Below are 24404 nucleotides of genomic sequence, written 5' to 3' on the forward strand. Positions count from 1 at the left end.
GACTGACGTCGAGCTGAGGCCGAGCTGCCGAGGTCGAGCTCATAGGTCGAGCTGGCGAGGTCGAACTGACGAGGCGAGCTCGGCTTAGGCGAATTGGCGAGCTCGGCCTAGGCGAACTGGCGAGCTCGGCCTAGGCGAACTGGCAAGGCGAGCTCGGTTTAGGCGAACTGGCAAGGCGAATCGGCGAGCTCGGCCTAGGCGAACTGGCGAGCTCGGCCTAGGCGAACTGGCAAGGCGAGCTCGGCTTAGGCGAACTGGCGAGCTCGGCCTAGGCGAACTGGCAAGGCGAGCTCGGCTTAGGCGAATTGGCGAGCTCGGCTTAGGCGAACTGGCGAGCTCGGCCTGACGTCGAGCTGAGGCCGAGCTGCCGAGGTCGAGCTCATAGGTCGAGCTGGCGAGGTCGAACTGACGAGGCGAGCTCGGCTTAGGCGAATTGGCGAGCTCGGCCTAGGCGAACTGGCGAGCTCGGCCTAGGCGAACTGGCAAGGCGAGCTCGGTTTAGGCGAACTGGCGAGCTCGGCCTAGGCGAACTGGCGAGCTCGACCTGGCGAACTGGCAAGGCGAGCTCGGCCTAGGCGAACTGGCGAGCTCGACCTGGGCGAACTGGCGAGGTCGGCCCTGGCGAACTGGTAAGGCGAGCTCGGCTTAGGCGAATCGGCGAGCTCGGCCTAGGCGAACTGGCGAGCTCGGCCTAGGCGAACTGGCAAGGCGAGCTCGGCTTAGGCGAACTGGCGAGCTCGGCCTAGGCGAACTGGCGAGCTCGGCCTAGGCGAACAGGCAAGGCGAGCTCGGCTTAGGCGAATTGGCGAGCTCGGCTTAGGCGAACTGGCGAGCTCGGCCTGACGTCGAGCTGAGGCCGAGCTGCCGAGGTCGAGCTCATAGGTCGAGCTGGCGAGGTCGAACTGACGAGGCGAGCTCGGCTTAGGCGAATTGGCGAGCTCGGCCTAGGCGAACTGGCGAGCTCGGCCTAGGCGAACTGGCAAGGCGAGCTCGATTTAGGCGAACTGGCGAGCTCGGCCTAGGCGAACTGGCGAGCTCGAGCTGAGACCGAGCTGACGAGGTCGAACTGACGAGGTCGAGGTCGAGCTGAGGCCGAGCTCGGCTTGTCTTAATTCCGGGCTCTATCCTTTGGGCCGGGGTCGCCATGCACCCTTGGTTGAGTTGGGCCTTGATGTTTTTTGGATGGAGAGAAATCCCACACAACAATATGGATGTAGTTTTTTCAAGGGATCTGATAGATTGTTATTTTTTTATTATTTTACTACATACATAAATATAAAAATATTATAACATAAAACTCATCTATTATAGTATTTGAAAAAATTGAAATATATATATATATATAATACATACATATATTTATATACATGTATTCATATATATATATATATATATATATATATATATTAATAAATACAATGTAACATTATTTTAACACTTATTATTTTCTTTTTTGATACATTTTGTGGTATGGATTTTGAGTATGGAATATCTGTTTTTGATATGCATGATTTCAAGTGTTTTAAATTTAAACTATATTTACAAAAATATATATGTATTCAATTATTTTGTAATATTATTTTCGTCGATTTTTCATCGACGTGTCGTTTTTTTATAAATCAGAAGTTTCGAAACGGCATCGAAAAATGTGTTTAAAACCTTGATCATTATAATGTAAAGACTTCGCTTCACGTTCCTCATTCCCCAATCTGATCATATCATTATTCATTGATTTTATCATATTCCGAGTTTAAGATATAATTACCAACGTGTACTATAGAAAATACATTAATTAAACTGGAAAGTGGTATCTGGATGTTATTGCTATTAATATTTTAATAAAATAGTTTTTTTTCCTCTAGGAATAAAGAAATTTATACGCGACAAATATTGTATAATATTAAAACGACCTGGCACAGCGTTGACATGAATTTACATATATCAAAATGCATCGCGAAAATAAGCACAACAATTCTTAGTTGTCACCTAAATTATTCGTGTGATCAATTTATACATCCATATACTTTTAATAGGTATCGTAATCGTATACGTTTTATTTTCTGTAACGATCAATTCTTTGTTTGTATTAATCATTATCTTAATGAATTAATGCAAATTAAAGTCAAATATTGTTCTCCAGGCATTACACTTACTAAAAATGTTCATATTATATATTAACTGATCGCATTACTAGTCACGATTAGCTATGGTTTCATTTTCTCAAACCTTCTCATGCAGATACACAATATCTTTTTAATGAGTTTTATATAGTGCAAAATGTTCTAGCTTTTGCTGTAATATAAGTTGGTTGGTTTGGAATATATGATAAACAAACTACCGCAACACTTATCTGGATATCCGTTGCTAATTAGTTCTTTATTTTTTAACAACTGAAATTAATTGGTGATATTCTCACGTTATTACTTGAATATTTTAGCTAACTAACAAACAAACATTGATATATAAACTAGTAGGACCTTAATTTAGCGACTGCTGTGATTTTACTATTTTAATTCGAGTATATTTTTCTTTTTGCCTAACTTTTAAATAATTATCGATCAAACAAATAAATTAATGCACAAAATTGTAAATTTAAATCATAGCAAAAGATGACTAGTTGTTCTTCTACGACATCCGTTTTGATTATGTCTTCAAATTCATTGGTTTCGTTGTGTAAGGCTTATTTTTATTTGAATAGGATCAGACGGATTAGCCGTCTTCTACTATCTCGATTTAGGTTTCCTGTTAAATGTTGTCTAAAATAGATTAACGAATCAGTTTCTTTATGGTCATCATATGTCTAGATTTTATCCATCTTGTCCATATTTTGAAAGAGTCTTATGTGTGTTAGATTTTTTTAGTGGGTTCTTTGTTCTTCCATTTGTCGGAAATTTGCATAAATTGAGCGGTCTCTTGTACTTAATTTTAGAGTCACTACGATCTAAGTACGTGGTGGTCTTTGTACTAAAATTCTATTCTCTTTATATCTATGGATGATTTACTGAAATTTTAATAGAATCCTGTGCAATTTTAAAAAAAGTTGAATCTATATTCAAAACTAACAAATACTTGAACAATTACTACAATGATATGCATTTCTTTATTATTGTAATTGTAATCCAACTTTCAGAAAATATTGTGTCTCTTATTATTTATTAGAAACCAGTCGATAGAAATGAATATGAATTAATACATTTAGAAATTTTTTACTCAAAATTCCCATCTCTTAAAAAAAAACCTAATTAGTGAGAAGTGCATAAAGAATCTGATTCCAAGTGTCTTGAACTCCGGCGATACACCAATGTGTACAATCCATTCCCTTGAAGGAATTGTAACGGCTAGGATGGCCATCTTTTCTTAGTTGTGACAATGTGGTTATGTTTAGCAAACGGACCGAGTTTTTCATCCGTCCCAAAACGTCTTCCAGCACATATGAAGCTTGTGGTAGCCCCGTCGAGTAGCTTGACCCACTTATCGGTTCGGTCTCTTCTCCACAATTCATCATGTTCGGTTTATTCCACTCACTACCACTACTCATGAAAAAACAATTAAGCGGTCAATTATAATCTAAAAAAACAAATTAAATTGCGAAATAAATATGTATACACACTTGAGAGACATTAACGTTTATTGGAGAAATTTATAGAAAAATACTATTCATATGGGATTAGGTAAGGATACTTATATTTAAAAGGTGATGACATTATTTTGCAACATTAAAAGTAAAAGGTGATGGCATCATTTCGATCATTAAAAGTAAAAGGTGAAGCAAAAATTCAAAATGTTAGGTATTATTTTGCACAATTTAAAAGTAATTAGTTTACATAAATTCAAAATCTTTGGGTATTATTTTATAGAAAAATGAAAAATGAGGGTATTATTTTGTAATTAATCCAATAAATAAATAAAAACTATGAATGATTTAGTGAGAGAACAAATGATTGAGTGATGATGAAGGTTATTTACTTGTAGTGTCCAGGAGAAATTCCTTGGAAGAAGACTTTGGTCTTTTCTGGGTCAACGCTCGAATCAACCCAGTTGGCCCAAGTTGTTAAGCCCATTCGATAAGCCTCCAATAAGTCCATGTCTTTGACAATTGTATCACCATATTGAACATAATCCCATCTACAAAAAAAAGAATAAATTTGTGTAATGCAAATTTAACCACCATCTAATCACATGATTAGTTTTGAGTTTATTTGAGGATCTTCTCATACTTACTGGCCTTTGCCTGACCACCAAAGCCATGAGTTGAAGACTAAGACGTCCATTTCCTTCCACAAATCTCCATTTTTCAAAGAATCGATTTTCAAAACCCGGCCTTTCGGTTCCTCTTCGATGTCAACCAAATGGTGAGAATTCATTCGGATCAATGAAACTCCATAGTCCTATTAATTTAATCAAAATGGTCACAAATTCTTCCAAGAGTGTCTAGTTTTATCAGTTATTAAGAAACTTACTAACGACTAACCTCGAATACGACGGAAGAAATCGAGCTATTGCTTAGTCCTGTAAAATTAGTTTGAGGCAGAGCTGAACTAATCAAGCAAAGAAGTGACACCCATTGGTTAGTACTAATTGAATCGCCAACGAACATTATCTTCTTTCCCTTCAGCCTCTCCAAAAAATCTCGACCGTTGAATCTACAACAATTGTAAATTCATCAAAATACAATTTTTTTTATATAAGAAAATTATAAAGATAGGATAATGAGTCAAATGTGTCGATAAATTTACCTTGGCAAGTCACAGTCATTCGGTTTCCAACGATACTTGAGGTACGAGCGATCAGGGCGACCATATTTCAGGCAATCGAATTGTTTTCGAACAAAAGGACAAGTCGAAGAGTTGTAAAGAGGATACGAATCGTCGAAAATCCAACTTCCTTGGAACATGTCACACTTCTCATCATTTACGGCCACTTGATTTTTGTTGCGTTGAGGATTTTCTTCACCAAGGCTCAGCGAACAAAGCTGTGTAAAAACCAAGGTGATCACGGCTATGGCAATGAAGAGAGAATTTGGCAGTCTAGTTCTCGTGAAGTCCATCTTCCTGCGAATGTCAATTATAATAGACTTTAAACAAAAGAAGATATATAAAATTAAATTAAATAATAAGAGATGCTAAATTCACGTGTCGAATCTAACTTATAATGGCTTGCCATTGTTGTAACGAATTCAGCGTGACTCACGTGGCCAACAATTCGTTAAAATAATTGGTTCATACAAGTCATCTTTTTCAATTTATTTGCCTCATTATTTCAGAGGGACTATGAGTTAGTTTATGAGGAAAATATATGGAATTTGGGAAATAAATCTGCCTTATTTTGGAGATCATAAAAGGTTATGTAGATTTGTGCAATAATAGAATAATCTGTGTCTCTATGGAACAAACACTTTAGGCAACATTGATCCACAAATATACTATTAATTATAGTGTGATTCTTGTTTACATTTGGCAATCCAAGATATACTCTATCGGATGATGATTTGATATATCTATAATGTGCTATTATTAATTTTTTTTAATTAAAAAATCTACAATGTGCTATTTGAATTGGGTATATAATAAAGTTTGAACGGGGTAAATGAGTGCATCCGATTAATTAGCATCTTTAGTAATTTTTATGTATGGCTTTGCTTTCATTGGTGTCTTTGTGTAAAATTTGTTTTTGTTTGAATTAGAGACGGATTAACCTTCTTCCGCTGTATCGATTTTAGCTTTTTGTTAGACTTTGTCTATAAAGACAAAAAGAATAGAAATAACTATTGTCATCGGATCAACGACAGTATTTTGAACAAGTCTTATGTGTGTAATATATTTTATGTGCTCTTTGTTCTTCCAATGCTACTATTTTGTCTGTGTGTATTATACTGTAATTTCAATAAAAGTACCATACAGTTTTTTAAAAAAATGCGAGTTTCGAACTCACAAATACTTAAACAATTTCCACTACTATGATATGCATTCGATTAATTGATTATAACCTCTTTATTATTGTAATAGTCTGATCGAATTTCAGAAAATACATTCTTATTACTATTAGAAATCAATAGAGAGACACATATATAAACTACGTTAGATTTTTTTAGTGGGTTCTTTGTTCTTCCACTTGTCGGAAACTTGCATAGATTGAGCGGTCTCTTGTACTTAGTTTTAGAGTCACTATGATCTAAGTATGTGGTAGTCTTTGTACTAAAATTCTATTCTCTTTATATCTATGGATGATTTACTGAAATTTTAATAGAATCCTGTGCAATTTTAAAAAAAGTTGAATCTATATTCAAAACTAACAAATACTTGAACAATTACTACAATGATATGCATTTCCTTATTGTTGTAATTGTAATCCAACTTTCAGAAAATATTGTGTCTCTGATTATTTATTAGAAACCAATAGAAAGAAATGAATATGAATTAATACATTTAGAAATTTTTTACTCAAAATTCCCATCTCTCAAAAAAAAAAAACTATTATTTAGCGAGAAGTGCATAAAGAATCTGATTCCAAGTGTCTTGAACTCCGGCAATACACCAATGTATACAATCCATTCCCTTGAAGGCATTGTAACGGCTAGGATGGCCATCTTTTCTTAGTTGTGACAATGTGGTTATGTTTAGCAAACGGACCGAGTTTTTCATCCGTCCCAAAACGTCTTCGAGCACATATGAAGCTTGTGGTAGCCCCGTCGAGTAGCTTGACCCACTTATCGGTTCAGTCTCTTCTCCACAATTCATCATGTTCGGTTTATTCCACTCAATACCACTACTCATGAAAAAACAATTAAGTGGTCAATTATAATCTTAAAAAAAAAAACAAATTAAATTGCGAAATAAATATGCATACACACTTGAGAGACATTAACGTTTATAGGAGAAATTTATAGAAAAATACTATTCATATGGGCTTAGGTAAGGATACTTATATTTAAAAGGTGATGACATTATTTTGCAACATTAAAAGTAAAGGGTGATGGCATTATTTCGCTCATTAAAAGTAAAAGGTGATGCAAAAATTCAAAATGTTAGGTATTATTTTGCACAATTTAAAAGTAATTATTTTAAATAAATTCAAAATCTTTGGGTATTATTTTATAGAAAAATGAAAAATGAGGGTATTATTTTGTAATTAATCCAATAAATAAATAAAAACTATGAATGATTTAGTGAGAGAACAAATGATTGAGTGATGATGAAGGTTATTTACTTGTAGTGTCCAGGAGAAATTCCTTGGAAGAAGACTTTGGTCTTTTCTGGGTCAACGCTCGAATCAACCCAGTTGGCCCAAGTTGTTAAGCTCATTCGATAAGCCTCCAATAAGTCCATGTCTTTGACAATTGTATCACCATATTGAATATAATCCCATCTACAAAAAAAAAAAAAAAAAGAATAAATTTGTGTAATGCAAATTTAACCACCATTTAATCACATGATTAGTTTTGAGTTTATTTGAGAAACTTCTCATACTTACCGGCCTCTGCCTGACCACCAAAGCCATGAGTTGAAGATCAAGACGTCCATTTCCTTCCACAAATCGCCGTTTTTCAAAGAGTCGATTTTCAAAACCCGGCCTTTCGGTTCCTCTTCGATGTCAACCAAATGGTGAGAATTCATTCGGATCAATGAAACATCATAGTCCTGTTAATTTAATCAAAATGGTCACAAATTCTTCCAAGAGTGTCTAGTTTTATTAGTTATTAAGAAACTTACTGACGACTAACCTCGAATACGACGGAAGAAATCGAGCTATTGCCTAGTCTTGTAAAATTAGTTTGAGGCAGAGCTGAACTAATCAAGCAAAGAAGTGACACCCATTGGTTAGTACTAATTGAATCACCAACGAACATTATCTTCTTTCCCTTCAGCCTCTCCAAAAAATCTCGACCGTCGAATCTACAACAATTATAAATTCATCAAAATACAATTTTTTTTTTTATATAAGAAAATTATAAAGATAGGATAATGAGTCAAATGTGTCGATAAATTTACCTTGGCAAGTCACAGTCATTCGGTTTCCAACGATACTTGAGGTACGAGCGATCAGGCCGACCATATTTCAGACAATCGAATTCTTTTTGAACAAAAGGACAAGTCGAAGAGTTGTAAAGAGGATACGAATCGTCGAAAATCCAACTTCCTTGGAACATGTCACACTTCTCATCATTTACGGCCACTTGATTTTTGTTGCTTTGCGGATTTTCTTCACTAAGGCTCAGCGAACAAAGCTGTGTAAAAACCAAGGTGATCACGGCTATGGCAATGAAGAGAGAATTTGGCAGTCTAGTTCTCATGGAGTCCATCTTCCTGCGAATGTCAATTATAATAGACTTTAAACAAAAGAAGATATATAAAATTAAATTAAATAATAAAAGATGCTAAATTCTTATGTTGAATCTAACTTATAATGGCTTGCAATTGTTGTAACGAATTCAGCGTGACTCACATGGCCAGCAATTCGTTAAAATAATTGGTTCATACAAGTCATCTTTTTCAATTTATTTGCCTCATTATTTCAGAGAGACTATGAGTTAGTTTATTAGGAAAATATATGGAATTTGGGAAATAAATCTGCCTTATTTTGGAGATCATAAAAGGTTATGTAGATTTGTGCAATAATAGAATAATCTGTGTCTCTATGGAACAAACACTTTAGGCAATATTGATCCACAAATATACTATTAATAGTGTGATTCTTGTTTACATTTGGGAACCCAAGATATACTTTATCGGGTGATGATTTGATATATCTATAACGTGCTATTATTATAATTTTTTTAATTAAAAAATCTACAATGTGCTATTTGAATTGGGTATATAATAAAGTTTGAACGGGGTAAATTAGTGCATCCGATCAATTAGCATCTTTAGTAATTTTACTGTTGGAAGAATTGTAAATAATAAGCTTTATTTACAAGTAAATGGATGATTTGTGGCTAATATTTGAGTGGGGTCCACTCATCGGAATTTGTTAATTCTTGCGTATTCTTATTCCTCGTTGCGTTGGGTATAAGATTGATTATTTATTTGCCAAAATCATTACTATAATGAATGAGAAATTGATGCTCAAAGTATGCTTAAAGAACACATTAGTCATGTGGAAATAAAGTGAATTGCAAAAGTCCCACATGGGTTGGGTAAATGTGTTGTGGTAGTGGTTATATACCATCCTCTCTCTTTAGTGGTCAAGCAAGTGCAAGAGAGGAGAGTGTGTGTGGGTTATCTCTTAACCCCTCACGCGCGCACACACACATTTATTGCAAAGTTCACTTACGATTTGTTTTAATTCCATAACATAACTTATTCTGCATGGGATTAAAAATGTCTGCATGGGATAAATGCATTACGTGCCTTTATTCTGGAGAATAAAGGAGACTTAATGGAGACGTTTTTGAGCGAGCGTCCAAGGCTGCTCACGTTCTTAACTGACGTGCATTCACGTGTGGTTTAATTCTGGAGCATTAAGTGCCTGCCTTCAAGTGCTATTACTCTGGGCGTTTTCTTGTTCAAATTCGCTCAGGATTGTGGCTATAAAAGAAAGGCTTGGGTTCTCATTCGGACAGAACCGAAAACACTCCTCTCTCCCTCTCTTTGAAATTGTTTTGTTTTGTAGTCTGGTGATAGGTTCTGACGCTCTGGTTCTAGTTCGCCGAAGCCGAGTTTTGTGGTGCATTGCTCGTCTAGAAGTCGTTGTATCCTGGGAGGCGTTCGCTCACGAAATCCAGCACCCGTGGGAGGGTGATAAAAGCTTCAAGGAAACCGTCAAACGGGCCTCGACCTTTCCTTGTTTTCCTGTTTCTGTTTCTGGTTTATTTTCTTTTTATTTTTCCTTGCATGTGTCTTGTATTTCTTCTATCAATATTATTATTAATATTGCTAACAATCTTGAAGCTTTTATTTTTTTTTTAAGACAGCCTGCGAGGAAGAAAAGTTTTCCAGAATATTTTTTTTCCCCGGTTTTGGTTTATTCGTTACTAATATTCGTTGGTTTCTCTTGTAGAAAAGATGACTAACGCTAACGACACGACGAATGTGACTGGTGATGGGAGCCTCGCCGAGAATCCTCCGTGGTGAACACCCCGACGACCATGATGTTTGGTTAAATTCCTGTGACCTTGGGTCAAGACTCGATGGCGGCTACGGCCGGGAACGGACCTGCGGGTCTTGTCCAACCAATGGCTTCGATGGCCATGAACGGTTCAAGCGGTTCTGTGGCACGCGTGCCCGCCGTCATTCCGGCCGAGAAGCCCGAGAAGTTCACGGGGTTGAACTTCAAACGTTGGCAACAAAAGATGTTGTTCTACTTGACAACGCTCGGTCTTGCACGGTTCCTGACCGAAGATCCACCGACTCCTCGCGAGGACGAAACCGATCGTGATGTGCTAATGGCGTTTAGCGCATGGAAGGATTCCGACTACTTGTGTCGGAATTCCGTGATGAATAGTCTCAACGACTCGCTGTACAATGTGTATAGCTTCAAACGCTCCTCCAAAGAGCTTTGGGAATCACTGGATCGGAAATACAAAACCGAAGACGCGGGCTCTAAGAAGTATATCGTGGGCCGCTTCCTCGATTTTCAAATGGTGGATTCGAAGACCGTGGTGAGTCAAGTCCAAGAGCTGCAACTTATCATCCACGAAATTCATGCCGAAGGAATGACCATTAGCGAGTCATTCCAAGTTGCCTCTGCCATCGAGAAACTACCCGCGGGGTGGAAGGACTTCAAAAACTATCTCAAGCACAAGCGAAAGGAGATGAGTTTTGAAGACTTGGTTGTCCGTCTCCGAATTGAAGAAGACAACCGTGGCTCCGACAAGAGGTTCAAGATCCACTCCGAGAAGGCCAACGTCATTGAACATGGCGAGAGCTCGAGGGGAAAGAAACCCCCCCCCCCCCCACAAGCTTGGGCCAAAAAGAGGGACGTTCAAGAAGAAGAAGCATCAACAAAAATTCGTTGGGAAATGCTTCAACTGTAACAAAGAAGGTCACCGTGCTACCGATTGTAGGAAGCCAAAGAAGAAGAAAGAGGCCAATGTCGTGGAGGGCGACGATGAACTCCTCGTCGCTGTGGTCTCCGAGGTGAACATGGTGGACTCGAACCCCAAGGAATGGTGGCTGGATTCTGGAGCAACCCGCCACATATGCTCTGATAGAAACTCCTTCTCCACCTTCGAGCCGATGGAAGATGGAGAGAAGTTGTTCATGGGCAACTCTGCCACCTCTGACGTCAAGGGAAAAGGCGACGTCCTTCTGAAGATGACATTTGGGAAGGAGTTAAAGCTCACGAACGTGCTCTATGTGCCCGATATAAGGAAGAATCTCATCTCTGGAACTGTGCTGTGTAACCATGGGTTTAGAATGGTTTTAGAGTCTCAAAAGGTTGTACTATCTAAGAATGGGATGTATGTGGGCAAATGCTATATTAAGAATGGGATGTTCAAGATGAATGTAATTGCCATCAAAGCCAATGAGAATAATAAGAATAATTCTTCCGCTTATATAATTGAGTCATTTAATTTATGGCATGGTAGACTAGGTCATGTGAATTATGACACGTTGAGAAAATTAATTAACTTGGATTGCATTCCAAAGTTTAATATTGACTCAAAACATAAATGTGAAATTTGTGTTGAAGCAAAATTAACGAGAACATCTTTCCATAATGTTGAAAGAAATAGCGAACCTCTTGACTTAATCCATACCGATTTATGTGATTTAAAGTTCATGCCAACAAGAGGGGGTAATAAATATTTTGTGACTTTTATTGACGATTGTTCAAAATATTGTTACGTTTACTTGCTTAAGAGCAAAGATGAGGCAATTGAGAAATTTACCATGTTCAAATTAGAAGTTGAGAATCAACTTAATAAGAAAATTAAAAAGGTCCGAAGTGACCGAGGAGGAGAATATATTGAGCCTTTTTGGGGCGTTTTGTGCACAACATGGTATTATTCACGAAGTCACTCCTCCTTATTCTCCTCAATCAAACGGAGTTGCCGAACGAAAGAATCGCACACTCAAAGAGATGATGAACGCGATGTTGTTGAGTTCTGGGTTACCCCAAGAAATGTGGGGGGAAGCAATCTTGTCTGCAAATTTCCTTTTGAACAGGATACCCCGAAAGAAGGAGGATAAGTCTCCGTCTGAGTTATTTAAAGGAAAAAGACCTTCCTATAAATATTTGCGAATGTGGGGGTGCTTAGCCAAAAGTAATGGCGCCTCCTCCAAAGAAAATGAAGATAGGACCAAAAACTGTAGATTGTGTCTTCATTGGATATGCACAACATAGTAACGCATATAGATTCATTGTGTATGACTCGAAAAACCCCGATATACACAAAGATTCAATTATGGAATCTAAAACTGCTTCGTTCTTTGAACACGTGTTTCCTTATAAGTCTAAGAAAGATGTACCCAGTTCATCAAACCAATTTCTTGACGATATTGAGGGAATAACTCAAGAAAATAATGACGAGTCTGGGGACGAGACAGAGTCCGAGGGACTTAGACGAAGCAAACGAGCAAGGGTAGAAAAATCATTTGGTTCTGATTTTCTGACCTATATGCTAGAGGCTCCACCTCAAACCTACAAGGAGGCTGTAAACTCTGTTGAGGGTCATTTATGGAAAGATGCCATAAGAAGTGAGATAGACTCTATTTTGCAAAACCATACTTGGGAGTTGATTGACCTTCCTCCTGGAAGTAAAACACTTGGTTCTAAGTGGATCTTCACGAGGAAGATGAAAGTCGATGGTACTATTGATAAGTACAAAGCAAGACTTGTAATCAAAGGGTATAGACAACAAGAAGGGTCGGACTACTTTGATACATATTCTCCCGTGACGAGAATAACATCCATAAGATTGATAATTGCATTTGCTGCATTACGAAATTTAGAAATTCATCAAATGGATGTAAAAACTGCTTTCCTTAATGGAGATCTCGAAGAAGAGATTTATATGACTCAACCCGAGGGTTGTATTGCTCGTGGACAAGAAAGGAAAGTGTGTAAATTGGTCAAATCGCTTTATGGCCTTAAACAAGCCCCAAAGCAATGGCATGAGAAATTTGACACTGTGATGATGTCAAATGGATTCAAAATCAACGAGTGTGATAAATGTGTGTATATTAAAGTCACTAATAATGGTTATGTGATTTTATGTTTATATGTTGATGACATGCTAATTGTGGGTAGCAATAATTGCATGGTTCAGTCCACGAAAGATATCTTGAACTCAAGATTCGATATGAAAGATTTAGGACTTGCTGATGTAATTTTAGGGATCAAGATTACGCGTACGACTAATGGAATTGTCCTAGATCAATCACACTATGTTGATAAAATTCTAGACAAGTTTGGAAAGAGCGATTCTGGAGTCTCTAGAACTCCTATAGACATTAGTCAACACTTGTCTAAGAATAAAGGTGAATGCATCTCCCAAATTGAATATGCGAGAGTGATAGGCAGTCTCATGTACTTGATGAGTTGTACGAGACCTGACTTGGCCTACACTGTTAGTAGACTAGCTCGATATACGAGTAATCCAAGTGCTGAACACTGGAAAGCAATCGTGAGAGTGCTGAGGTATCTACGATTCACTCGTGATTACGGTCTACACTATACAAGATATCCTGAGGTCATTGAAGGTTACACTGATGCGAGTTGGATATCTGATATTCAAGATTCTAAAGCCACTAGTGGATATGTATTCACTCTGGGAGGTGCGGCGATATCTTGGAAATCCTCCAAACAAACTATATTCACTAGATCCACAATGGAATCTGAGTTTGTTACGTTGGATAAATGTGGCGAAGAAGCTGAATGGCTTAGGAATTTCGTAGAAGATATTCCTGATTGGACTAGACCCGTGCTTGCAATATGTGTATATTGTGATAACCAATCTGCTATTGATAGAGCACATAGTGTGATGTATAATGGTAAGTCTAGACATATCCGTCGACGACATAATACCGTTAGACAACTTCTCTCATCTGGAGTCATAAGTATTGACTATGTTAGGTCCAAAGAGAACATTGCGGATCCGCTAACCAAAGGGTTAAATAGGGACCAAGTAGAGAAGACATCTAAAGGAATGGGACTGAAGCCCATGGCAAATAAAGCTAAGGCAAAGGAAACCCAACCATGATGACTGGAGATCCCAAGATCTTGGTTCAAAGGGACAACCTAATTGTCAAAGGCTAAGTAAGGTCATTGTGGGGGTAACCCCTGATCCTATTCCTATTAAAATAGTGACTCCCGTACGAGGTTAAGCTTAGAGCTTTTAATGATTCTGTGAAATTGGATTGTTGAGATTCCGAATGAGTAATGCGGGATTACTCTTAATAACTGAATCACCTATGTGAGAGAGAAGTGGGGCCGCTTCAAAGGAGAATTAATTGGGCTTAGTTCTTTAGAAACTCTTGCAGAACCAGGCGAATGTTCAGGGCCAAAATGAACATAACCATGAGAACTGAACATGTGTCAGGAAAATATCAGTGGGGGATATGTTTATCGTTTATACAAAACGACTAACAGTTCAAGGACATCGTGTCTACTGAGTAGTCAGTAAAGATGACATATCTTTCCGAGGGAAGGTTCAAAGGCTCTACCTACCTATCCTATACTGGTATTAACCGTAGAATCTATCACCACTTTGAGTCGTGTCGTGTCTTTATAATTGTCGTCTCACAATTTCATTCATGTGGGGGATTGTTGGAAGAATTGTAAATAATAAGCTTTATTTACAAGTAAATGGATGATTTGTGGCTAATATTTGAGTGGGGTCCACTCATCGGAATTTGTTAATTCTTGCGTATTCTTATTCCTCGTTGCGTTGGGTATAAGATTGATTATTTATTTGCCAAAATCATTACTATAATGAATGAGAAATTGATGCTCAAAGTATGCTTAAAGAACACATTAGTCATGTGGAAATAAAGTGAATTGCAAAAGTCCCACATGGGTTGGGTAAGTGTGTTGTGGTAGTGGTTATATACCATCCTCTCTCTTTAGTGGTCAAGCAAGTGCAAGAGAGGAGAGTGTGTGTGGGTTATCTCTTAACCCCTCACGCGCGCGCACACACACACACACGCGCGCCGCCGCCGAGCCGAGCCGGGCCGGGCCAGGCCCGGGCCGGCCCGGACCCGGACCCGGGTTTCGGGAATGTCTCGGTCTCGGGCTTGGGCTTGGGCCTTGGGCTCTTTGGGCTTACCCTTAACTTTTTATTGCAAAGTTCACTTACGATTTCTTTTAATTCCATAACATAACTTATTCTGCATAGGATTAAAAATGTCTGCATGGGATAAATGCATTACGTGCCTTTATTCTGGAGAATAAAGGAGACTTAATGGAGACGTTTTTGAGCGAGCGTCCAAGGCTGCTCACGTTCTTAACTGACGTGCATTCACGTGTGGTTTAATTCTGGAGCATTAAGTGTCTGCCTTCAAGTGCTATTACTCTGGGCGTTTTCTTGTTCAAAATCGCTCAGGATTGTGGCTATAAAAGAAAGGCTTGGGTTCTCATTCGGACAGAACCGAAAACACTCCTCTCTCCCTCTCTTTGAAATTGTTTTGTTTTGTAGTCTGGTGATAGGTTCTGACGCTCTGGTTCTAGTTCGCCGAAGCCGAGTTTTGTGGTGCATTGCTCGTCTAGAAGTCGTTGTATCCTGGGAGGCGTTCGCTCACGAAATCCAGCACCCGTGGGAGGGCGATAAAAGCTTCAAGGAAACCGTCAAACGGGCCTCGACCTTTCCTTGTTTTCCTGTTTCTGTTTCTGGTTTATTTTCTTTTTATTTTTCCTTGCATGTGTCTTGTATTTCTTCTATCAATATTATTATTAATATTGCTAACATTTACGACATCTATTTTTATGTATGGCTTTGCTTTCAAATTTATTATTGGTGTCTTTGTGTAAAACCTGTATTTGTTTGAATTAGAGACGGATTAACCTTCTTCCGCTGTATCGATTTTAGCTTTTTGTTAGACTTTGTCTATAAAGACAAAAAGAATAGAAATAACTATTGTCATCGGATCAACGACGGTATTTTGAACAAGTCTTATGTGTGTAATATATTTTATGTGCTCTTTGTTCTTCCAATGCTACTATTTTGTCTGTGTGTATTATACTGTAATTTCAATAAAAGTGCCACACGTTTTTAAAAAAAAAAATGCGAGTTTCGAACTCACAAATACTTAAACAATTTCCACTACTATGATATGCATTCGATTAATTGATTATAACCTCTTTATTATTGTAATAGTCCGATCGAATTTCAGAAAATACTTTCTTATTACTATTAGAAATCAACAGAGAGACACATATATAAACTACGTTAGATTTTTTTAGTGGGTTCTTTGTTCTTCCACTTGTCGGAAACTTGCATAGATTGAGCGGTCTCTTGTACTTAGTTTTAGAGTCACTATGATCTAAGTATGTGGTAGTCTTTGTACTAAAATTCTATTCTCTTTATATCTATGGATGATTTACTGAAATTTTAATAGAATCCTGTGCAATTTTAAAAAAAGTTGAATCTATATTCAAAACTAACAAATACTTGAACAATTACTACAATGATATGCATTTCTTTATTATTGTAATTGTAATCCAACTTTCAGAAAATATTGTGTCTATGATTATTTATTAGAAACCAGTAGAAAGAAATGAATATGAATTAATACATTTAGAAATTTTTTACTCAAAATTCCCATCTCTTAAAAAAAAAACTATTATTTAGCGAGAAGTGCATAAAGAATCTGATTCCAAGTGTCTTGAACTCCGGCAATACACCAATGTATACAATCCATTCCCTTGAAGGCATTGTAACGGCTAGGATGGCCATCTTTTCTTAGTTGTGACAATGTGGTTATGTTTAGCAAACGGACCGAGTTTTTCATCCGTCCCAAAACGTCTTCGAGCACATATGAAGCTTGTGGTAGCCCCGTCGAGTAGCTTGACCCACTTATCGGTTCAGTCTCTTCTCCACAATTCATCATGTTCGGTTTATTCCACTCAATACCACTACTCATGAAAAAACAATTAAGTGGTCAATTATAATCTAAAAAAAACAAATTAAATTGCGAAATAAATATGCATACAGACTTGAGAGACATTAACGTTTATAGGAGAAATTTATAGAAAAATACTATTCATATGGGCTTAGGTAAGGATACTTATATTTAAAAGGTGATGACATTATTTGGCAACATTAAAAGTAAAGGGTGATGGCATTATTTCGCTCATTAAAAGTAAAAGGTGATGCAAAAATTCAAAATGTTAGGTATTATTTTGCACAATTTAAAAGTAATTATTTTAAATAAATTCAAAATCTTTGGGAATTATTTTATAGAAAAATGAAAAATGAGGGTATTATTTTGTAATTAATCCAATAAATAAATAAAAACTATGAATGATTTAGTGAGAGAACAAATGATTGAGTGATGATGAAGGTTATTTACTTGTAGTGTCCAGGAGAAATTCCTTGGAAGAAGACTTTGGTCTTTTTTGGGTCAACGCTCGAATCAACCCAGTTGGCCCAAGTTGTTAAGCCCATTCGATAAGCCTCCAATAAGTCCATGTCTTTGACAATTGTATCACCATATTGAATATAATCCCATCTACAAAAAAAAAAAAAAAAGAATAAATTTGTGTAATGCAAATTTAACCACCATTTAATCACATGATTAGTTTTGAGTTTATTTGAAGAACTTCTCATACTTACCGGCCTCTGCCTGACCACCAAAGCCATGAGTTGAAGATCAAGACGTCCATTTTCTTCCACAAATCGCCGTTTTTCAAAGAGTCGATTTTCAAAACCCGGCCTTTCGGTTCCTCTTCGATGTCAACCAAATGGTTAGAATTCATTCGGATCAATGAAACTCCATAGTCCTGTTAATTTAATCAAAATGGTCACAAATTCTTCCAAGAGAGTAGTTTTATTAGTTATTAAGAAACTTACTAACGACTAACCTCGAATACGACGGAAGAAATTGAGCTATTGCTTAGTCTTGTAAAATTAGTTTGAGGCAAAGCGGAACTAATCAAGCAAAGAAGTGACACCCATTGGTTAGTACTAATTGAATCGCCAACAAACATTATCCTCTTTCCCTTCAGCCTCTCCAAAAAATCTCGACCGTCGAATCTACAACAATTGTAAATTCATCAAAATACAATTTTTTTTATAAGAAAATTATAAAGATAGGATAATGAGTCAAATGTGTCGATAAATTTACCTTGGCAAGTCACAATCATTCGGTTGCCAACGATACTTGAGGTACGAGCGATCAGGGCGACCATATTTCAGGCAATCGAATTCTTTTCGAACAAAAGGACAAGTTGAAGAGTTGTAAAGAGGATACGAATCGTCGAAAATCCAACTTCCTTGGAACATGTCACACTTCTCATCATTTACGGCCACTTGATTTTTGTTGCGTTGAGGATTTTCTTCACCAAGGCTCAGCGAACAAAGCTGTGTAAAAACCAAGGTGATCACGGCTATGGCAATGAAGAGAGAATTTGGCAGTCTAGTTCTCGTGAAGTCCATCTTCCTGCGAATGTCAATTATAATAGACTTTAAACAAAAGAAGATATATAAAATTAAATTAAATAATAAGAGATGCTAAATTCACGTGTCGAATCTAACTTATAATGGCTTGCCATTGTTGTAACGAATTCAGCGTGACTCACGTGGCCAACAATTCGTTAAAATAATTTGTTCATACAAGTCATCTTTTTCAATTTATTTGCCTCATTATTTCAGAGAGACTATGAGTAGTTAGTTAATGAGGAAAATATATGGAATTTGGGAAATAAATCTGCCTTATTTTGGAGATCATAAAAGGTTATGTAGATTTGTCCAATAATAGAATAATCTGTGTCTCTATCGAACAAACACTTTAGGCAACATTGATCCACAAATATACTATTAATTATAGTGTGATTCTTGTTTACATTTGGCAATCCAAGATATACTCTATCGGATGATGATTTGATATATCTATAATGTGCTATTATTAATTTTTTTTTAATTAAAAAATCTACAATGTGCTATTTGAATTGGGTATATAATAAAGTTAGAACGGGGTAAATTAGTGCATCCAATCAATTAGCATCTTTAGTAATTCTACGACATCTATTTTTATTTATGGCTTTGCTTTCAAATTTATTATTGTTGTCTTTGTGTAAAACTTGTTTTTGTTTGAATTAGAGACGGATTAATATATCGATTTTAGGCTTTTGTTAGACTTTATCTATAAAGACAAAAAGAATAGAAATAACTATTGTCATCGGATCAACGACGGTATTTTGAACAAGCCTTATGTGTGTTATATTTTTTTTTTATGTGTTCTTTGTTCTTCCAATGCTACTCTTTTGTTTATGAGTATTATACTGTAATTTCAATAAAAGTACCATACAATTTTTAAAAAACCGCAAGTTTCGAACTCACAAATCCTTAAACAATTTCCACTACTATGATATGCATTCGATTAATTGATTATAGCCTATTTATTATTGTAATAGTCGGATCGTATTTCAGAAAATACGTTCTTATTACTATTAGAAATCAATAGAGAGACACATATATAAACTACTACGTTTATATATTTTTCTTACTCAAAATTTGCTTCTCTTCTAAAAAATTAATTAGTGAGAAGTGCATAAAGAATCTGATTCCAAGTGTCTTGAACTCCGGCGATACACCAATGTGTACAATCCATTCCCTTGAAGGCATTGTAACGGCTAGGATGGCCATCTTTTCTTAATTGTGACAATGTGGTTATGTTTAGCAAATGGACCGGATTTTTTATCCGTCCCAAAACGTCTTCCACCACGTATGAAGCTCGTGGTAGTCCCGTTGAGTAGCTTGACCCACTTATCGGTTCAGTCTCTTCTCCACAATTTGTCACGTTCGGTTTATTCCACTCACTACCACTATTCATGGGAAAAAAATAATTAAATGGTCAATTGTAATTAAAAATTGGTAATTGCAAAATAAATATGCATACACTTGAGAGACATTAAAGTTTATAAGAAAAAGTTATAGAAAAACATATTTTTATGGGCTTAGGTAAGGTTACTTTAATTTAAAAGGTGATGGCATAATTTGGCACATTATAAAGTAAGGGTATTAGAGTTTGCAAAAATTCAAAACGTTGGGGTATTATCTGCACAATTTAAATGTAATTATTTTTAATTAATTTAAAATCTTAGGGTATCATTTTCGTAAAAGAAATATATATATATATATATATATATATATATATATATATATATATATATGTGTGTGTGTGTGTGTGTGTGTGTGTGTGTGTGTGTGTGAAGGTATTAGTTTGTAATTTATCCAATAAATAAATACAAATATTAATGAGTTAGTGAGAGATTGTGATGATAAACACTATTTACTTGTAATGTGAAGGAGAAATTCCTTGGAAGAAGACTTTGGTCTTTTCTTGGTCAACACTTGAATCAACCCAATTGGCCCAAGTTGTTAAGCCCATTCGATAAGCCTCCATTAAGTCCATGTCTTTGACAATGGTATCACCATTTTGAATATAATCCCATCTAAAAAAAAAAAAAAAAAAATTAATGCACAAATTTAACTACCATTTAATCATATAATTAGTTTTGAGTATATTTGAAAGGTTTCTCATACTTACTGGCCTCTTCTGAACCACCAAAGCCACGAGTTAAAGACCAAGACGTCCATTTCCTTCCACGAATCTCCGTTTTTCAAAGAATCGAGTTTCAAAATCCGGCCTTGCGTTTCTTCTTCGATGTCAACCAAATAGTGAGAAGTCATTAGTATAAATGAAACTTCATAATCCTGTCAATTTAATTAAAATGTCACAAATGCTTCCAAGAGTATCTAATTATATTAGTCATGAACCTAATTCCTAACCTCGAACACAACGGAAGAAACCGAGCTATTGTTTTGTGTTGTGAAATTAGTTTGAGGCAGAGCTGAATTAATCAAGCAAAGAAGTGACTCCCATTGGTTGAGACTAATCGAATCGCCAATGAACATTATCTTCTTTCCCCTCAGACTCTCCAACAATTTTTGACCATCGAATCTATAACAATCGCAAATTCATCAAAATCCAATTTTTTTAATAAGAAAACTAAAAAAGATAGGATAACAAAATCGAATTTACCTTGGCAAGTCACAACCATTCGGTTGCCATCGATACTTGAGGTACGAGCGATCAACGCGACCATATTTCAGGCAATCGAATTCTTTTCGAATAAAAGGACAAGTTGAAGAGTTGTAAAGAGGATATGAATCGTCGATAATCCAACTTCCTTGGTACATGTCACACTTCTCATCATTTACGACCACTTTATTTTTGTTGCTTTGAGGGTTTTCTTCACTAAGGCTTGTTGAACAAAGTTGTAAACAAACCAAGGCCGTGGCTAAGGCAATGAATCGAGAATTTGACATTCTAATTCTCATGAAGTCCATCTTCAATTTCTGCCAAGGTCAATTGTAATAGATTTGAGACAAAAGAAGATATATAAATTAAAATGAAAAAAAAGCTAAATTTACGTGTGGAATCTATTCATATAATATAATGGCTTGAAATTGTTGTAACGAATTCAACGTGACCCACGTGGCCAACAATTCGTTAAAATAGTTGGTTCATACAGGTCATCTCTTTAGATTTATTAGCTTCATTCTTTCAGGGAGACGTATAGATGAGCTAGTTTATGAGGAAAATATATGGAAATTTGGGAAATAAATGTGCCTTATTTTGGAGATCATAAGGTTACGCACAGCGTAATTTGTGCAATAATAGAACAATCCCCATATCTAAGAACAAACACTTTAGGCAATGACTTTATGTTGGTTATTGATCCAAAAATATAGTATTAATTATAGGTTGATTCTTGTTTAATTACCCTTCTACATTTGGCAACCTAAGATCTACTCGGATGATATGGTTTGAAATTGAAATAATCTATAATTTATAATGTGCTTTTTGGATTGGGTAAATAATAAAGTTTAAAAGTTTAAATTGGCTAAATGAGCTTTTTTTTTTTAAAACACAAAAGAAAAACATTATGTTGAAACATTATATTTGCAGGGTCAAATCAAATGTGTAATGAATTGTCTATTAAATTTTTATTATATAATAAGTAGACCTATTGTTTTATTGATATTTTGGATAGTTTTTCAGGGTAGTTGATTTATTTTCCAGTTAAAACCGATAAATATTATTAAAAATAGGTCACTTTGTTATGAAAAAAAAAATGAATTCAAGGGCAAAATAATGATGTTGACTGCGCAATCCGTAAAAAATAGTCACAATAGAAATAAATAAAGAAAAATAGTACTGACGCAACTCATTGATAATAAATAAATAAATAAAAAAAACACACACACACAACTTTAGCAATCACCCAAAAAAAAAAAATTACTGAAGTAAAGGCAAATTACCTTTCTCTGTGTTTGTCTCGACCTTCATCAATGGACATACCAACTATTTAATCTTCAACGAAACCCTTTTTACACTCTATCACCACATTTAAATAGATTTTTTTTTTTAATTTAATTAATATCATGTTGTCCAATGTTATTTATAATAAAGATTATTTATAGAAAGTCTACATGACAGTTATTTTGACAACCATGCATAACCACTCACGTACAATTCTTTTCACACAGGGAAATTGAGTCTTTATTATTAGTGGACAAAAAAGTTGGTTATATTTAATTTGAAATAAGTAATAATAATTACGTTTGTCAGACTAGATCATGAAATGAATCGCTAGATCTTGGATGGACTCGAAAATTAGTGATCTTGAAAGAAACCATGGAACAGACAATTTCAATGAACAAAACCTGGATTCATTCATATATGTATATCGTTGCTAAAAGTAACGAGTTTGAATATCGAACCTGGGTTTTTAATCATTTGTAGTGATGAATTCACGGCAGTGTCTTTCTGATTGATCGCTACCTTTTCGACGAAATGCCTAGCAGAGAAGATCTAAAACAGAAAAAAGAAAAAGAAAAGATAAAGAAGAACCAGAAGTAGAAGGAAAATATAGAATCGCCCTTTTCAAGGACTTTGGGAAAGTAATGAAGAGTTGGAGTGATATGAATATGATTTATATTAAGGAAGCTTTTATCGACAAAATTAAAACCCTTGTACTGGTCACTTATTGTTAAAAAAAATATATATTTACTTTGTCCTTTTTTCTTTTTCTTTTTTTGTAACAAAGTTCATATACATTTTTTTTGGAAACTGAGTGATTTAATTAAGATACGAGTGCACTTATTTTTACATCTCTTATTGAGTAATACAAATAATAGTACTTACTGCATTTGAACGTCTTTATTTTGGCATTCATACACAAATTCATATTAAGAATATTCTTATATTAACTAGTACAGGAAAACAAAGTACATAAAAACATAATAGCTGAAAGATATTCTGTATTGTATTATCAAGGAAATTCTTTTCCCATTTTTTGTTTTTATTTTTAATTTTTTGAGGTTTGAGAAAGAGAATCTGTATTATAGATTGTACTAAAAGCCCTGTTTTTGTGTTTAGAAAAAACTAAACTGCTTATTTAGTGTTTGGCAAAACTGTTTTTACAAAAAACTTCAAAAACGATTTTAGATTTTGTACATGAGATGGAAAAATTAGGGTCATGTTTGGTTCTTATCTCAAAAACAGTTTTTGAGTTTTTGAGTTGAAAAATTTGAAAACAAAAAGTGAAAATGTGTTTGTTTTAATTTTTTAGAAAAAAATTTCAAAAAATTTTGAAGTTGTTTTGTAAAAAAGTAAAGAAAACTGAAAACAAATAAAATGTGTTTTTGGAAAAAAAAATTCTTCTCTTCTCTCCTCCTTCTCCTCATCTTCTCTTTTCATTTCTTCAAAAACAAAAATGAAAACTGTACCAAACACTTTTTTCAGTTTTTTCACTTTCTCAAAAACAAAAATGAAAACTGTACCAGACAGCTTTTTGAAAACAACTCCAAAATAATTTTTCAGTACAACTACAAAAATTAAGAAATAGAAAACAAAAACTTTTTGAGTTAACTACTAGGATTCTTAGCTTTTAGAAAAAGTGTTTTTAAGTTTGGTATATAAATTACTGTAATATCCTCGTACAAAATATTATTCATATATATGTATATATAAATAAGCATATTAATAATTATTATTTAATTATTAAGAACATGTCTATTTTAATCTTTTTACTATAGTATAATTATTTTACTAAATGCTAAATCAATTTTCATTAACAGCAACAACTGTTTTATAAACAGTTTACGTACCAAACACCTTGTTAGTTTTTGAAAAAAACAGTTTTTTTAAAAAACTGAATCTAAAAGCATTTTTTTTAAAACAAAGTTATGCCAAACGGGACCAATATCTCGGTAAAGGAAATTCTTCTATCTAAAC

At 35.5% G+C, this 24404-nt stretch overlaps 4 protein-coding genes across 4 annotated transcripts; all 4 read right to left on the bottom strand.

Annotated features, from left to right (window-relative positions):
- Positions 1-3238: 3238 nt before the first annotated feature.
- Positions 3239-5047, bottom strand: LOC149382971 (protein trichome birefringence-like 38). Its single transcript, XM_089627641.1, has 5 exons — positions 4737-5047; positions 4472-4643; positions 4222-4388; positions 3967-4125; positions 3239-3530 (listed from the first exon to the last, which is right to left on the bottom strand). The coding sequence occupies exons 1-5, from the start codon at positions 5045-5047 to the stop codon at positions 3239-3241; spliced, it is 1101 nt and encodes a 366-aa protein (XP_089483767.1).
- A 1426-nt stretch (positions 5048-6473) lies between these two features.
- LOC149382972 (protein trichome birefringence-like 38) lies at positions 6474-8299 on the bottom strand. The gene is made up of 5 exons (XM_089627642.1): positions 7989-8299; positions 7721-7892; positions 7471-7637; positions 7207-7365; positions 6474-6765 (listed from the first exon to the last, which is right to left on the bottom strand). Exons 1-5 carry the CDS (start codon positions 8297-8299, stop codon positions 6474-6476), a joined length of 1101 nt encoding a protein of 366 aa, XP_089483768.1.
- Positions 8300-16721: 8422 nt separating this feature from the next.
- Positions 16722-18535, bottom strand: LOC149382973 (protein trichome birefringence-like 38). The gene is made up of 5 exons (XM_089627643.1): positions 18225-18535; positions 17962-18133; positions 17714-17880; positions 17451-17609; positions 16722-17013 (listed from the first exon to the last, which is right to left on the bottom strand). Exons 1-5 carry the CDS (start codon positions 18533-18535, stop codon positions 16722-16724), a joined length of 1101 nt encoding a protein of 366 aa, XP_089483769.1.
- A 1084-nt stretch (positions 18536-19619) lies between these two features.
- LOC149382974 (protein trichome birefringence-like 38) lies at positions 19620-21473 on the bottom strand. The gene is made up of 5 exons (XM_089629212.1): positions 21144-21473; positions 20891-21062; positions 20649-20815; positions 20395-20553; positions 19620-19923 (listed from the first exon to the last, which is right to left on the bottom strand). Exons 1-5 carry the CDS (start codon positions 21449-21451, stop codon positions 19632-19634), a joined length of 1098 nt encoding a protein of 365 aa, XP_089485338.1. The 5' UTR covers positions 21452-21473; the 3' UTR covers positions 19620-19631.
- Between the last annotated feature and the right edge of the window lie 2931 nt (positions 21474-24404).

The sequence above is a fragment of the Urtica dioica genome, chromosome 10 (genome assembly GCF_054948205.1).
Source record: "Urtica dioica subsp. dioica isolate 48M chromosome 10, U.dioica_male_clone48M_v1_H2, whole genome shotgun sequence".
Classification (NCBI taxonomy): domain Eukaryota; kingdom Viridiplantae; phylum Streptophyta; class Magnoliopsida; order Rosales; family Urticaceae; genus Urtica; species Urtica dioica.

Bases quoted from the DNA above. Each gene is read 5' to 3' on its own strand.
- LOC149382971 (XM_089627641.1), bottom strand. From the start codon at position 5,047: ATGGACTTCACGAGAACTAGACTGCCAAATTCTCTCTTCATTGCCATA. The intron at 4,644-4,736 runs GTAAATTTATCG...CAATTGTTGTAG, and splicing joins AATGACTGTGACTTGCCAAG to ATTCAACGGTCGAGATTTTT. The intron at 4,126-4,221 runs GTAAGTATGAGA...TTTTTTTTGTAG, and splicing joins TGGTGGTCAGGCAAAGGCCA to ATGGGATTATGTTCAATATG.
- LOC149382974 (XM_089629212.1), bottom strand. From the start codon at position 21,451: ATGGACTTCATGAGAATTAGAATGTCAAATTCTCGATTCATTGCCTTA. The intron at 20,816-20,890 runs GTTAGGAATTAG...TTAAATTGACAG, and splicing joins TTTCTTCCGTTGTGTTCGAG to GATTATGAAGTTTCATTTAT. The intron at 20,554-20,648 runs GTAAGTATGAGA...TTTTTTTTTTAG, and splicing joins TGGTGGTTCAGAAGAGGCCA to ATGGGATTATATTCAAAATG.
- LOC149382972 (XM_089627642.1), bottom strand. From the start codon at position 8,299: ATGGACTCCATGAGAACTAGACTGCCAAATTCTCTCTTCATTGCCATA. The intron at 7,893-7,988 runs GTAAATTTATCG...TAATTGTTGTAG, and splicing joins AATGACTGTGACTTGCCAAG to ATTCGACGGTCGAGATTTTT. The intron at 7,366-7,470 runs GTAAGTATGAGA...TTTTTTTTGTAG, and splicing joins TGGTGGTCAGGCAGAGGCCG to ATGGGATTATATTCAATATG.
- LOC149382973 (XM_089627643.1), bottom strand. From the start codon at position 18,535: ATGGACTTCACGAGAACTAGACTGCCAAATTCTCTCTTCATTGCCATA. The intron at 18,134-18,224 runs GTAAATTTATCG...CAATTGTTGTAG, and splicing joins AATGATTGTGACTTGCCAAG to ATTCGACGGTCGAGATTTTT. The intron at 17,014-17,450 runs GTAAATAACCTT...TTTCATGAGTAG, and splicing joins ATTTCTCCTGGACACTACAA to TGGTATTGAGTGGAATAAAC.